Source organism: Pecten maximus, chromosome 3 (assembly GCF_902652985.1).
Source record: "Pecten maximus chromosome 3, xPecMax1.1, whole genome shotgun sequence".
NCBI classification, from domain to species: Eukaryota; Metazoa; Mollusca; class Bivalvia; order Pectinida; family Pectinidae; genus Pecten; species Pecten maximus.
The window spans coordinates 45,157,086-45,173,384 of NC_047017.1; the positions used below are offsets into that span (position 1 = coordinate 45,157,086).

General features: G+C 37.3%; 1 protein-coding gene across 1 annotated transcript in view; it reads right to left on the reverse strand.

The window, feature by feature from the left end:
- Window positions 1–16,299, reverse strand: part of LOC117322778 (pleckstrin homology domain-containing family H member 1-like) — a 304,601-nt gene that overhangs the window by 84,020 nt on the left and 204,282 nt on the right. Inside the window, exons 8-22 of the mRNA XM_033877718.1 lie at window positions 15,859–15,922; window positions 14,384–14,469; window positions 13,957–14,143; window positions 12,790–12,929; window positions 12,144–12,254; window positions 11,602–11,688; window positions 11,319–11,388; window positions 8,508–8,596; window positions 8,096–8,176; window positions 6,828–6,995; window positions 6,426–6,534; window positions 6,129–6,241; window positions 5,613–5,789; window positions 2,644–2,864; window positions 832–1,009 (exon numbers count right to left, since the gene is read on the reverse strand). Coding sequence (XP_033733609.1) covers window positions 832–1,009; window positions 2,644–2,864; window positions 5,613–5,789; window positions 6,129–6,241; window positions 6,426–6,534; window positions 6,828–6,995; window positions 8,096–8,176; window positions 8,508–8,596; window positions 11,319–11,388; window positions 11,602–11,688; window positions 12,144–12,254; window positions 12,790–12,929; window positions 13,957–14,143; window positions 14,384–14,469; window positions 15,859–15,922 — 1,881 coding nt within the window. The remainder of the gene's footprint in view (window positions 1–831; window positions 1,010–2,643; window positions 2,865–5,612; window positions 5,790–6,128; window positions 6,242–6,425; window positions 6,535–6,827; window positions 6,996–8,095; window positions 8,177–8,507; window positions 8,597–11,318; window positions 11,389–11,601; window positions 11,689–12,143; window positions 12,255–12,789; window positions 12,930–13,956; window positions 14,144–14,383; window positions 14,470–15,858; window positions 15,923–16,299) is intronic.

Consider the following 16,299-nt stretch of genomic DNA (forward strand, 5'->3'; position numbering starts at 1 on the left):
GTTGAGAGTCGTATTAACCTCAGACTTACCTCGTATGTGTTGTGGACAGGTATACTGATTGGTTGAGAGTCGTATTAACCTCAGACGTACCTGGTATGTGTTGTGGACAGGTATACTGATTGGTTGAGAGTCGTATTAACATCAGACTTACCTGGTATGTGTTGTGGACAGGTATACTGATTGGTTGAGAGTTGTATTTACCTCAGACTTACCTGGTATGTGTTGTGGACAGGTATACTGATTGGTTGAGAGTTGTATTAACCTCAGATGTACCTGGTATGTGTTGTGGACAGTTTTACTGGTTGGTTGAGAGTCATATTAACCTCAGACTTACCTGGAATGTGTTGTGGACAGGTATACTGGTTGGTTGAGAGTCGTATTAACCTCAGACGTACCTGGTATGTGTTGTGGACAGGGATACTGGTTGGTTGAGAGTCATATTAACCTCAGACTTACCTGGTATGTGTTGTGGACAGGTATACTTGTTGGTTGAGAGTTGTATTAACATCAGACTTACCTGGTATGTGTTGTGGACAGGTATACTGATTAGTTAGTCGTATTAACCTCAGACTTACCTGGTATGTGTTGTGGAGGAAGTGAACAGGTATACTGATTGGTTGAGAGTCGTATTAACCTCAGACTTACCTGGAATGTGTTGTGGACAGGTATACTGATTAGTTAGTCGTATTAACCTCAGACTTACCTGGTATGTGTTGTGGAGGAAGTGAACAGGTATACTGATTGGTTGAGAGTTGTATTAACCTCAGACTTACCTGGAATGTGTTGTGGACAGGTATACTAATTAGTTAGTTGTATTAACCTCAGACTTACCTGGTATGTGTTGTGGAGGAAGTGAACAGGTATACTGATTGGTTGAGAGTGATGGAAGGGATGACGGAGGAGGATGGACATCACCTCCATACGCGAGGGGCGCACCTCCCGGATACCCTTCACAACAGTCCGTTCCAATGCTCGTTGACAGAATATTGCATATTTCCCAATTTCAGACCTGTTGAGATAAAGAAATTTAATGATGCATGAAATTTTTTTTCTCAAACACCTTATACTACACTGGCAACCGAACCCTTAGTTTTGTTTGTTTGTTTGTTAAGAATTGCCAAGCTAAATTCTAATACTAGTTTATCTGAATGTAGTTTGAAACTTAGAATCAGACATATCCTAGGGACCAAAATTATAAAGGTCAATTTTATTTATAATCTTATTCTATTTTAGACAGGGGGGCAGTCTAACCTTATACCTCCATTAGAATAATTAACAGCTTGTTCTGATATATGGTTACTATGGCAGCTAAACCAATATAGTTGAATTCGCAATCCCCTAATACCCCTATATATAAACTTTCATCAAAACTGGACAATATTTAAATTTCAACTATTCAGAAGCCTCTGTGTGGTAACTTTGACAACAAACCCCATTTAGTTTACATTAGTAAATTTGCAGTCCTGTAGAGTAGACTAGATGTACTAACTTTTGGTCTATGTTTAAAGGGGTTGACAGGGAGGGAGTAGACTAGATGTACTAACTTTTGGTCTGTGTTTATAGGGGTAGACAGGGAGGGAGTAGACTAGATGTACTAACTTTTGGTCTGTGTTTATAGGGGTTGACAGGGAGGGAGTAGACTAGATGTACTAACTTTTGGTCTGTGTTTATAGGGGGTAACAGGGAGGGAGTAGACTAGATGTACTAACTTTTGGTCTGTGTTTATAGGGGTAGACAGGGAGGGAGTAGACTTGATGTACTAACTTTTGGTCTGTGTTTATAGGGGTTGACAGGGAGGGAGTAGACTAGATGTACTAACTTTTGGTCTGTGTTTATAGGGGGTAACAGGGAGGGAGTAGACTAGATGTACTAACTTTTGGTCTGTGTTTATAGGGGTTGACAGGGAGGGAGTAGACTAGATGTACTAACTTTTGGTCTGTGTTTATAGGGGGTGACAGGGAGGGAGTAGACTAGATGTACTAACTTTTGGTCTGTGTTTATAGGGGTTGACAGGGAGGGAGTAGACTAGATGTACTAACTTTTGGTCTGTGTTTATAGGGGTTGACAGGGAGGGAGTAGACTAGATGTACTAACTTTTGGTCTGTGTTTATAGGGGTTGACAGGGAGGGAGTAGACTAGATGTACTAACTTTTGGTCTGTGTTTATAGGGGGTAACAGGGAGGGAGTAGACTAGATGTACTAACTTTTGGTCTGTGTTTATAGGGGTTGACAGGGAGGGAGTAGACTAGATGTACTAACTTTTGGTCTGTGTTTATAGGGGTTGACAGGGAGGGAGTAGACTAGATGTACTAACTTTTGGTCTGTGTTTATAGGGGGTAACAGGGAGGGAGTAGACTAGATGTACTAACGTTTGGTCTGTGTTTATAGGGGTGACAGGGAGTGAGTAGACTTGATGTACTAACTTTTGGTCTGTGTTTATAGGGGTTGACAGGGAGGGAGTAGACTAGATGTACTAACTTTTGGTCTGTGTTTATAGGGGTTGACAGGGAGGGAGTAGACTAGATGTACTAACTTTTGGTCTGTGTTTATAGGGGTAGACAGGGAGTGAGTAGACTAGATGTACTAACTTTTGGTCTGTGTTTATAGGGGGTGACAGGGAGGGAGTAGACTAGATGTACTAACTTTTGGTCTGTGTTTCGCTGTAGGTGGACCTTTAGATGCCACATGATGCTCTGTTTAGGGAGGAAGAGAGAGACACACATAGCGAGGAGCTGCCAGCCCTGCAGGAAGACGTGATGAGCAGGGTTAAGTTTGGAGTCGGAGAGGTCCACCACAGAGTTGGTGGGTGAGGTAGGTGTTGCGTGGCACAGGTACCAGGAATGCTTGCCACACAGGAGTAAATTCTGAAACAAACAGAAGGTTTAATTGAGTATATTAATGCCATTGTATACAATACTGAAATGTTATTGTTTTATTTTTATTTACTGGTCTCAATAGCATTTGTCATAAGAACAATTTCTAAAATATGTAAAAGGTATCTACAGCCAGATTGAAACTAATGAAAATGATGATGAATTTTCTTGTTATTATTGCATGGGTCTAATTCTGCTCAACATGAACAGATCAGGACAAGTATTTTAATGACCAAGACTTAATATTTTTATGACAAGTGGGTTTTATATAAGGTTTGAACTCTTATACAGTACCAATCCTGAACACACTTTTTACAAGATTTATGTTCACATGAAACAGTAAATCTGTTAATATCACTTACTGGTTTATATCACTTACTGGTTTATATCACTTACTGGTTTATGTAAGTAAAACAGTAATTCTGTTAATATCACTTACTGGTTTATATCACTTACTGGTTTATATCACTTACTGGTTTATATCACTTACTGGTTTATGTAAGTAAAACCGTAAATCTGTTAATATCACTTACTGGTTTATGTAAGTAAAACAGTAATACTGTTAATATCACTTACTGGTTTATGTAAGTAAAACAGTAAATCTGTTAATATATCACTTACTGGTTTATGTAAGTAAAACAGTAATACTGTTAATATCACTTACTGGTTTATGTAAGTAAAACAGTTATTCTGTTAATATCACTTACTGGTTTATGTAAGTAAAACAGTAAATCTGTTAATATCACTTACTGGTTTATGTAAGTAAAACAGTAAATCTGTTAATATCACTTACTGGTTTATGTAAGTAAAACAGTAATTCTGTTAATATCACTTACTGGTATATGTAAGTAAAACAGTAATACTGTTAATATCACTTACTGGTTTATGTAAGTAAAACAGTAATACTGTTAATATCACTTACTGGTTTATGTAAGTAAAACAGAAATTCTGTTAATATCACTTACTGGTTTATGTAAGTAAAACAGTAATACTGTTAATATCACTTACTGGTTTATGGAAAGTAATTTCTGATGGATAATCTGAATCAGTATCTTATTGATTGTGATCATGCTCCATGACAGTATGATCATGGAATGTGGTTTGTTTTATGAAACCATGATCAGTTATACTGCTTATGTATACCAAGGGGGGACAACTGTTTCACACACTTTCTCTGCAGATATCTGACAATTAAGTCTCCTCCTGATCACTCTTTGGGATTCCTTTATTAAAAATGTAACTGTCATAATAAAATTTCAAATTTCTGATTTCTTTTGATAATTTGAATTGAATATTGTCAGATTCAGAGATAAATGATCGAGTTTTATGATAATTGAACAATATTTCTTCCTTTCTGTAATTACAGTTGTACTGGTAAAAGTTACAGAATCTTGATTTATTTTCTATCCACAAATGCAGGTAAAAACCTTGACATTTTCTAAATGAACAAACTTTTTAAATGCAATATTTGTTTTATGCATTGAAAACAGGACATTTAATGGGAAGATTCTAATTGCCAATTGTAATTTCTTACACAATAAAAGATTCATCACCATTTCCTGGCAAACCTTCTATAATGAACTTGGATGTTAAACCAATATTGTAATAGTGAGTTTAATAGGACATTCAGCCACTGCCATCACCCACACTGCCTGTGAACCATCCCTGGATCAGCAGCCTGATGTAGTGGTGTGCAGACACACTCAACATCAATTAGCCTTTTTCCCCTGGTGGCCTTTCATGTGTAAGATGTCGTAATTAAAATAAATATGGTAATTCTACAAATGGAAATGTCACATTTCCTCAGCACATTTTGTCCCTCATAGGAGAGCAACCTGTGAAGATAGCGTGATTTCTCCACGTCAAATAACGGATGAAAATGCACGGTCACAAAGTCTGGTTCTGGCAGTGAAATCCCTGTACAAATCAATGCGATTGGCGGCTGATTGATATAGACTGCAGACTAGCATTAAAGTTCATTACCTAATCCGATACAATTGTACCTTATATAACAGCAGACAATATAGGCCTATAATATGTTGTACAACCACTTAAATGTGTCTTATTGTTTCAGTAGGGGATTAAGTTACTTTTAGCATTAAAACAACTTCCTGGTGGAAGAGAGAGTGCAATCAGCCAGAGTGATTGATGTTTCATATGGCATTGAAAATTGGACTTGACAAACCGATTCTGTCAACAAATCACATACACACTTAAATTGCAGCCATAGCTAAATGACAATGAGCAGCTAATCATAACTGACAATGAGTAGATGGTCAGATACCGAGAGGACAGTCACATTTTGATACTGAGAGGGCGATCACATTTTAATACTGAGAGGGCGATCACATTTTGATACTAAGAGGACGGTCACAATTTGATACTGAAAGGGCGATCACATTTTAATACTGAGAGGGCGATCACATTTTGATACTAAGAGGACGGTCACAATTTGATACTGAAAGGGCGATCACATTTTAATACTGAGAGGGCGATCACATTTTGATAATGAGAGGACGGTCACAATTTGATACTGAAAGGGCGATCACATTTTGATATTGAGAGGGCGATCACATTTTGATAATGAGAGGACAGTAAAGAAGCTACTACCTCCATTGAGGGGAGAAGAGGGAAGATATAGCTACTTATACTTCCTTGGTGGGGAGAGGAGGGAAGATATAGCTACTTATACTTCCTTGGTGGGGAGAGGAGGGAAGATATAGCTATAGCTACAGTTACCTGCATGGTAGTTTTGTGTTGTACAGGGTGGGGTGTGGTCTGTTTGATGAGCTGACAGTACAGTTCATTCTGTAGCTGGGGGTGATGGACACAGAGTTCAAGTATACTCTGGGCCAGTTCAACATGAAAGTCCAGCTGAGAGGTATCTATTTGGGAGTAAACAAACTGCACAATCCACTGAAATGAAAACAAACATTTTGAAGATTGTAGCATTTATAGACCATGGTTACAAAGTAGATATGTAAATCACTGAAATATCAACACTCAAATTTAATTTGAAAATTAATACATTTCTTTGTATATTATGTATATTTTAAAGCAGAACCGAACATACCTGTACTGATCAGGATCAAATTATTTCTTGGGTGATGTCAAAATTCAGAAAAATGTGATCTGGGGGATGATATATTTGGGGCTTAAGTTTGAATGACTGAAACTTTGGAAATCTTTTGGTTTTATATATATTCTGCTGTATATATAGAGTCTCAATTCGAACACTGGTTAATCTATATTTACCTTGAACATTTCAGCTGCCTTACGTTGGAGATCTTCTGAAGGTAGAGTTGTAAGAGGCCTTGTGATTGGTTCCTTACAATGAAGCATCATGGGATGTTTCCAATATACAGAATCTGTAAACAGAAACAAATGAGTTTAATCTAAAGTACAGGCTATATTCTACTAAAGGTGGTTTCTGTTTTTCTTCAATTTCTTCTTCAAGTTCTACCCTAAGTAGTTCTTAATGATAGTTTCACTAGGTTTACACAATTTAAAAACAACAACATTATTTTGCTCAAAAGGAATTTAAAGACTTACTGTTGTCGCCTTCAACCTCGATGACTTTTGCTATGAGTTGTTCATACTCCGTGCCTACATTGCCCATCCCCCCACCTGCCGCCACGGTCAAGTGGTACAGCCACGAGTCCTGAAAATCAATACAGGGTCATAGTTATAATTATAAAAAAACTGAAGATTACTGTTGTTATTCTGTAATAAGCCCAGGAGGCATATAGACTGACTCAAAATAGTGGTCATGGGCTTATTATTGATGAACAATCAAATCAAATATTTTAGCATTTTCAAAAAGCTGTTTTAGACATGGGTGGACTTGAATTGATAGCAGGTATGATGTTGTTGCAGGGTAATTAATGACAGACAAAGACATACTCATTACCTAAAACATTAAACGTGTGGTGTGATATGTTAAGTCAGTTTTACCTTTTCGTGCTTACTCGGCACTATAAGGTAGGTTGGTCCCTGGTTTGGTGGCCATACGGCCACCACATGCTTGGGTGTCATGGTGACCTCACACTCCTCGTCAGAGTCCCCCGAGTTATCTACATCCTCTATCTTGGCACTCTGTAGGTTGATCTGACCGATTGGTGTCTACCAAGTAAAGGGTGTACAAGGTAATCGATCAAATTCTCTATATTCTGAAAACACTTGTTTAAAACAAATATGTCCTATCAAAATATAAAATGGAACAACCTTCACCTTGACCAGAAGTTATTTTATCATATACGAACAAAACAGTTCCATTTTCTTCATTCCAATTTGGAATAAGTTAGTGGCTAGAGATGTTGTTCCTTGAACAGATATTTAGCAGCATTTGATAGAAACTATGTATCATGATATTTCCCCTCGACACTTCAAATTCCTTGCTTCCATTTCTGTGCAGAGATTTTCTGTAGAGATTGTAAAGCTCTATATTGTCTATAGAGTTTGTATTTCCCATTGATTTCTATTGCCCAGAGAACTTTTATTTCCCATAGATATTGTATTGCCCATAGTACTTTTGTTTCCCATAGATATTGTATTACCCATAGTACTTTTGTTTCCCATAGATATTGTATTGCCCATAGTACTTTTGTTTCCCATAGATATTGTATTACCCATAGTACTTTTGTTTCCCATAGATATTGTATTACCCATAGTACTTTTGTTTCCCATAGATATTGTATTGCCCATAGTACTTTTGTTTCCCATAGATATTGTATTACCCATAGTACTTTTATTTCCCATAGATATTGTATTGCCCATAGTACTTTTATTTCCCATAGATATTGTATTAACCATAGTACTTTTATTTCCCATAGATATTGTATTGCCCATAGTACTTTTATTTCCCATAGATATTGTATTAACCATAGTACTTTTGTTTCCCATAGATATTGTATTGCCCATAGTACTTTCGTTTCCCATAGATATTGTATTACCCATAGTACTTTTGTTTCCCATAGACTGTGTATTGCCAATAGACAATATATTGCCCAGAGAACTTTTATTTTCAATAGATATTGTATTGCCCATAGAACTGTATTTCCCTTCCTTTATTTTTCATATAGTTGTAATTCCCATGTATGATTCAATTCACAAAATAAACAACACTAGTGTTTTCTTCAGTCATTTTGTGTATGTGTAATTGCCTCAGTTGTTATTTCCCAGCTTGCCCTGAAGTGTGACTTGGTTACCATGGATACACCTACCTTGTCCTTGGCCGTCCTGTAGTAGAGGAAGTAGTGTCCCAGGAGGACACACCAACACTTCCGTGTGGCACCATGTTTCACCTGTAACATTTCAGTGTTTTTTACCTGTACTCATTAGATCAGGTATACAAGGAAGTGGATACTATCAGTTACATGATGTACTCTATACTCCTTGATACAATTCATATCTTTCTTAAAACACTTGGATACTTTATATCAGGTTGATTTACACTTTCAATCTGCACTTTAAAATGATTATTTGACAATCTTCCTGTTTTGAAAAATCAAAAGTATAAATCAGGGAAAATCTTCAACACCACATCGATTTACTTGTACAATCAACACAATACTTACTTTTGAAGACACCATTATTTTACGAAAGCGAGACTTGTAACATTTGATGTTTACATACCTTGGTCAGCCAGCCCCGTACTACTGCCTTAGTTTCCATGTGGTCGAGGAGATAACTGGTTGCCTGGCGTTTCAGAAACTTTCGTAAAACTGGGTAACACGAAGAAAGAGACACAGTACTTGTTAGAAAATGTGTTTTATGTGAATTAGTCATTTACATGTAGAGTGGAACTTTTCCATACCAGTCATGTATATGTCAGGAACATCTCGATGGATTAGGGAGGGCTCAGTTGTTCATATGTGAACCAATTAAAATAAAATATAACTGGTCTTTTATTACTATAATAAACAAGTCACCATTCCTTACATTGCCATTTTATTCAGAATAAAGAGTGACAGACCCTGAAAGTCAGACAAACTCCTTAGCCTATCAGACAACAGTCAGGCAAACTCCTTAGCCTATCAGACAACAGTCAGACAAACTCTTTAGCCAGTCAGACAACAGTCAGACAAACTCATTAGCCTGTTAGACAATAGTCAGACAAACACCAAAGCCTGTTAGACAATAGTCAGACAAACACCAAAGTCTATCAGACAACAGTCAGACAAACTCCAAAGCCTATCAGACAATAGTCAGACAAACTCCAAAGTCTATCAGATAACAGTCAGACAAACTCCAAAGCCTGTTAGACAACAGTCAGACAAACTCCAAAGTCTATCAGACAACAGTCAGACAAACTCCAAAGTCTATCAGACAACAGTCAGACAAACTCCAAAGTCTATCAGACAACAGTCAGACAAACTCCAAAGTCTATCAGACAACAGTCAGACAAACTCCAAAGTCTATCAGACAACAGTCAGACAAACTCCAAAGCCTCTTAGACAACAGTCAGACAAACTCCAAAGTCTATCAGACAACAGTCAGACAAACTCCAAAGTCTATCAGACAACAGTCAGACAAACTCCAAAGTCTGTTAGACAACAGTCAGACAAACTCCAAAGTCTGTTAGACAAGTCAGACAAACTCCAAAGTCTGTTAGACAAGTCAGACAACAGTCAGACAAACTCCAAAGTCTATCAGACAACAGTCAGACAAACTCCAAAGTCTGTTAGACAGCAGTCAGACAAACTCCAAAGTCTGTTAGACAAGTCACACAAACTCCAAAGCCTGTTAGACAACAGTCAGACAAACTCCAAAGTCTATCAGACAACAGTCAGACAAACTCCAAAGCCTATCAGTCAAAACTCCAAAGCCTATCAGTCAACAGTCAGACAAACTCCAAAGTCTGTTAGACAACAGTCAGACAAACTCCAAAGTCTGTTAGACAAGTCACACAAACTCCAAAGCCTGTTACACAACAGTCAGACACACTCCAAAGCCTGTCAGACAACAGTCAGACAAACTCTTTAGCCTGTTAGACAGCAGTCAGACAAACTCTAAAGCCTATTAGACAACAGTCAGACAAACTCTTTAGCCTGTTAGACAACAGTCAGACAAACTCCATAGCCTGTTAGACAATAGTCAGACAAACGCCAAAGTCTGTTAGACAACAGTCAGACAAACTCCAAAGTCTATCAGACAACAGTCAGACAAACTCCAAAGTCTGTTAGACAATAGTCAGACAAACTCCAAAGTCTGTTAGACAACAGTCAGACAAACTCCAAAGTCTGTTAGACAACAGTCAGACAAACTCCAAAGTCTATCAGACAACAGTCAGACAAACTCCAAAGTCTGTTAGACAACAGTCAGACAAACTCCAAAGTCTATCAGATAACAGTCAGACAAACTCTTTAGCCTGTTAGACAACAGTCAGACAAACTCTTTAGCCTGTTAGACAACAGTCAGACAAACTCGAAAGTCTATCAGACAACAGTCAGACAAACTCCTTAGCCTATCAGACAACAGTCAGACAAACTCCAAAGTCTATCAGACAACAGTCAGACAAACTCCAAAGTCTATCAGACAACAGTCAGACAAACTCCAAAGTCTGTTAAACAACAGTCAGACAATCTCCAAAGCCTGTCAAACAACAGTCAGACAATCTCCAAAGCCTGTCAGACAAAAGTCAGACAAACTCCAAAGCCTGTTAGACAACAGTCAGACAAACTACAAAGTCTATCAGACAACAGTCAGACAAACTCTTTAGCCTGTTAGACAACAGTCAGACAAACAAAGTGTCTTGCACAACGACATGATCTCAGATTCCAAGAGAATAACAAACACTTGGATCATCACTTGTTCTTCTGACTGAGAAAATTGTGTATCATAGAGTTTAGACACTCAAAACAAGAGGCCCAATGGGCCTGTATCGCTCACCTGGCTCTACGGCAAATTTGCAGTTGATTGAGGTCATTTCTACAGATACCATGCTGATAACAACTTTATTCAAATATCAGAGTAAGCTAGGTTTATTCATGTCAATATATTTTCTAGTCCTTTATTCCAGCATACTATTGGTAGCGCTTCACCCCAGCATGCTACAGGCCCAATATCAAGTCCCTGGGCCTCTTGGTTATTGAGAAGAAGTCGTTTGAAGATTATAGCTTATTTGACCCATGTGACCTTGAATGAAGGTCAAGGTCATTTATTTGAACAAACTTGGTAGCGCTTCACCCCAGCATGCTACAGGCCCAATATCAAGTTCGTGGGCCTCTTGGTTATTGAGAAGAAGTTGTTTAAATGAAAAAGTTGACGCCGGATGGCCGGACGGCCACCACAGCATAAGCTCACTTGCCCTTCGGGCAGGTGAGCTAAAAACTTGTAAGACAAACTTGTAGTTCTAAGAATAAAGAAGAATACATCATATAACACCCAAAAAGTGACAATATTTTCAGCCACCTGGCCTTCCAACAGGATTGAGTTAATACTAACTTTTGATCCACTTCTCTGTTTCAACCTGTGAGTCTGCTGTAAAGTAGTACGTCCTCTTGGAGTTGGTTATCTGGAAGAAAATCAATTTTCAAAACTTCAGCGGATTCGGGTTCAATACTCTATTATTTTCTAAAAATACTTTTATAAGTTTTAAAGTATACTCCTTATATAGTATACCTCTCAATCAAGAGATGTTTAATATTTTGTTACACTGAATTCATTGTTTGACCAGAATTATTTCCCCTGATTTAGGAAATCCAAAGGCTGTACGAGCTGTACTTACTTCGAAAGTGAGTTCTCCCTTGACATGGGAGATTCGGGTCTGTTCATCAAGTTTTAGAGTTCCTTGTGGTTTACGTAACACATCATGCTGCAACAAAAGAAAGGTACAAATACTATTGGTCGATAAGACAACCAATCACTCCCACCTTGACATTAAACAAACTAAGAAGAATCCTACCAATACTAAAATATTCCTGCTAATTTCTATTTCCCACATATAGTGTACTCCTGATTGAGGCTATGGTAAGGTGCTCACAGGATATTTTTCACTCTAACCCTGCAATATTACTGACACTATCTTCATGTTATTGACCTAAAAAGTGTTTTGTGAAAATTGTGTTGTTTAAATTTGTTTCAGAGATAGAATACTTTAAGTTGACCCATCTACAAAAATACAACACTAACACTTACAGCGACATGAAGGATGTTTAAAATAGATAAAAAGTTGGCAAAATTCTGGTGTTATTATGGTTATACAATTATATAAATAACTGAAATGTTATTTTAGGATTGATCTGTGTTAGATACAGAAGACTATTATACCTGTGACTTATAGTAGATGAGATCTCCGTTCCTCAAAACAAACCATCGTCTTTTCCACATCTTCACTTTACCTCCCAGTTTGGACAGGTAACCAAACTTCTCTAGAGTATCCTACAAGTCCACAATGAATTAGTGTGTATATATATACAGTATCCTACAAGTCCACAATGAATTAGTGTGTATACATATACAGTATCCTTCACTCCTGAGTACTTCCAAATCTCCAACAAATGATTTAAGATTCAATGATTGAGCGTTATACTATTTTTGGGTATTTTTTTTCTTTACACAATGATGCCATAAGACCAAACAATATACGATTGCTATTGAAGTAGACTTTCCTATCGAGTACTTGTATTTACTTTATACCTGTTCTGAATGACCACCAACCAAAAACCCAAAAACTGTCAAAATTCTGTGACATTTACCAATTTTGGGTCTGCTGCCGATTCCTCAAAAAAGGCTAGCAATAATACAGGCTCTGAATGAGAATCAATGAATACTTTTTCTACAGTATACATACAATGTGGAATACATGAAGAACCTGGAATTTTGTTGTTGTCGAATGCCCAATCAAAAGTCAGTCAGTGGCGCACTCAAAAAACATTCATATTTTTATAGTCAGTGGCATACTTGAAGAACTTACATGCTTTTGATTTTCTGTGGCATATTTGAGGAGTTTCTGTTCAGGCTCGGAATTTTCCGAGTCACTTTTACTTGAGGTCTCATCTGGAGGGTCTGCATAGTCACATGATGTTTCTGAGGCTGCGGAATGGCAGGACACACCTAGACAGAAAGTAGGTAAACAGGAAGTGGTGTTACTACAACTGGTGAAATAGAAAGTATGGAAACAGGAACTTGTGTGTGTTACAACAATTGGTGAAAAAGGAAGTAGGTATAAACAGGAAGATATTTGTGTTACATTTGGTGAAACAGGAAGTTGTAGTACAACAATTTATGAAACGGGAGGTATAGGGAAGAGAAACTATGTAGTTAATGCAGAGTAACTTGTTCATGTTCAAGGACTGTCTCTTCCTATTGAATTTGTAAAGCCCCAATCACACTGTGACGGTTTAAAGCCACGGCGTTCCGTGTCTAACCGTAGCCGAATCATAGTATTTTAGCACAGTACTGACACCGTAGTGGACAGTGACTCATGGAAGCTTTAAGGTGAAGTGTGGTAGTACTGCCGTACACAACGGTAGTATTGCTGTACTAGAACTGGTGCAAACCGCAGCATATATACAAGGGGAAACCGTTGTAATACTGTAGTGGTACTGTTCTGCTATCAGTATGTCATGGCCCTCCGTACTGATCCGTAGTGGTTACTGTAGTGTTACTGGAATTATAGCTGTATAGTACAGTCATATTGAAACCGTGGGTCACCGCAACATACCATACCAGTTCTGCAGTAACAACCGCAACATACCATACCAGTTCTGCAGTAACACCATGAACTACTGTTTTCAAGCCAAAATTGAGTATAGTACAGTAATGTTTACCCTGGTATATAGAACTCACAGTGGACATCCATGATACACCATGGTCAATACCAGCACAGTGTGACTCTGGCTTAACATTTTATCACTAAAATTTTCAAAACAAGTTTTTCAGACAGTGCTTTAATTTTTAATAGACATTTCACAAATGGAATTTTCAAAGATCAAGAATTAAGACAACCTAATAAAGATCAATAAGATATCTAATAGATAAAATACCAAGTTACAGATGTAGCTATTATATGTCATTGATCAAAATATAATCCAAAATGATATTTTAAATCAAACAATTTAAAGTTATAAACTGTCATTACCCCTCTTAGTGGCCCCTGAGCTGCTTTGCTGTTGTTTAGATATGTTTCTGTCTGTGATTGGGCTAGCTGCTGAATTACTGAGATCTGATTGGTCAATGGTCCCGGACAGGAGTGGTCCCTCTTCATTGTCAGAGGATTCAGAAGATGATTCCCCTGTAAATGGTGTGCTGCGAATCTGTGCTGCTTTCTGGGTAAACAGTGACAAACTTACAAGTGATACTGTATATAAAAGGTTTCTAATAAAATAAAATAATTTTGTATGTATACTCAATATTAAAATAGATATATGATATTTACAAATAAGTTTCTGGACATAAAACTCTTCCATGAACACCAAAATAATTCAATGCTATGTCCAGTAAGGTAATTAAAAGACTGAGAAGCTTTTATCACAGAAAGGATACCAGGAAACTTAATCGATACTGACCCCTTTAAGTGTGGCAAACACCGGTACACTGAGATCTTGATACAGTTGGTCTAAGGCTGATACCTCGTGACCTGGACTCCGGGAAGCTGAAGGATATATAACATGGCTTATATTCTCAAATGAAAGTTATAACAGTCTATGAGTACATTAAATAATAGTATCAGCTACATGTGTGATATCCATGTTTGCTTGTTACCCTTATTAGCTAATTAAAGCAAAACAAGAGACCCAAGGGGTCTGTATCACTCACTTGGCATTTGTTAAATGTTATATAGGTCAAGGCTCTTCGTTTGAAAAGTTTTTAAAAAATTGGTATCATTTCAGTTCAACATATGCTACAGGCCCAATATCATGTCCCTGGCCCACTTGAATAATGGGAAGATGTTGTTTAAAAGTTTTTAGCACATTTGACCCGTTACCTTAACAGCAAGACAAGGAAGTTTATAAGAACAAAATTAGTAGCCCTTGACTCCAGCATTCTACAGACCTAATTCCAGGTCCCCTTGCCCTTTTGGTCATTCAAAAGAATTTGTTTGAAACTATGAGCACATTTGACCCCTGTGACCTTGAATGTGGGCCAAGGTCATTCATTTGAGTTAATTTGTATCCCCTAACCCCAGCATGCTACTTTACACCAGTATGCTACAGGCCTAATTTCAGGTCCCTGGACATCTTGGTTCTTGAAAAGGAAGTCCTTTTAAAATTTTAGACTATTTGACAACTGTAACCTTAAATGAAGGTCAAGGTCATTCATTTGAACAAACTTGGTAGCCCTTTATCCCAGCATGTTATTGGCCCAATATCAGGTCTCTGGGCCTCTTAATTATTAAAGATTTTAACACATTTGTGAATGTTCCATATAAACAAACCTTGTGTAACATATTTTAATTTGTTGTAGTAATTTTCATAGTTATTTATCAACCATAAAACAGCTTAAACACAATAAGTGTTTCATGTCATCTAGTATACAGTGTTTGACTTCTGATGCTTATTATAACAATGACCTTGAACTTTGAACTAATGTAATAAAGTGGTATCATACACTAAAACACATTATAAAGAAAATAATTCTGACTAGAAAAGATTGTGTATGAGAAACACTATATCCAGAGTAGATATGATGTCTGGAGAACAGGGACTACTGTATATGTCAGCTGAAACCTACACAAACTCCTACATATATTGATAAATCAGTCTTTTTTGTTAAACATGATTCACAGCCTTTTATCCCACCATTCGTCTTACTCGAGTTTACCTATAGAGTATCTATAGCCATCATAGAAATGTTGGCCACGTACACGTGGAAATATTATGAAGAATGTTTTTTCTCCATCATCTTATATAAAACTAAGATTGCCTCTTTTTTAAATGCAAGTTATGACACATTCTCAGTCTCAATTTACAAACTCTTTCAGTAGTTTATATGGATAACATCCTGATATTTTCTCCAGACAGTTACAAACCCCATCCCTTACCTGTCAACTGATGGTCCAGAGGCTGCTGACGGGACTTCTTAGGAACTGCATAGCTTCGTTTTTCCTAAAATCAAATTAGGATATCCTACATCATAATCATAAAACAAATTATCATTCTTAATAAATTTTCATAATTAATTTTACTCTATACATCAATCTGTGATATATACTTTTAAGTGAAGGTTTGAAGGATTGATTTGTCACCAATATCTTTTAAATTAAGATGAGGCATATAGGGTATGCAAACATCTTGGGCCAAGTTGGTAAGATGCTAAATGGCATTTCATCAGAATGTATATTGAGCAGCTATAAATGGATTACCAGGCATGGAAGGGCTATAGATTAGCATGAGGCATGGATGGGCTATAGATAAGCATGAGGCATAGATGGGCTATAGATTAGCATAAAGCCTGGATGGGCTATAGATTAGCATGAGACATG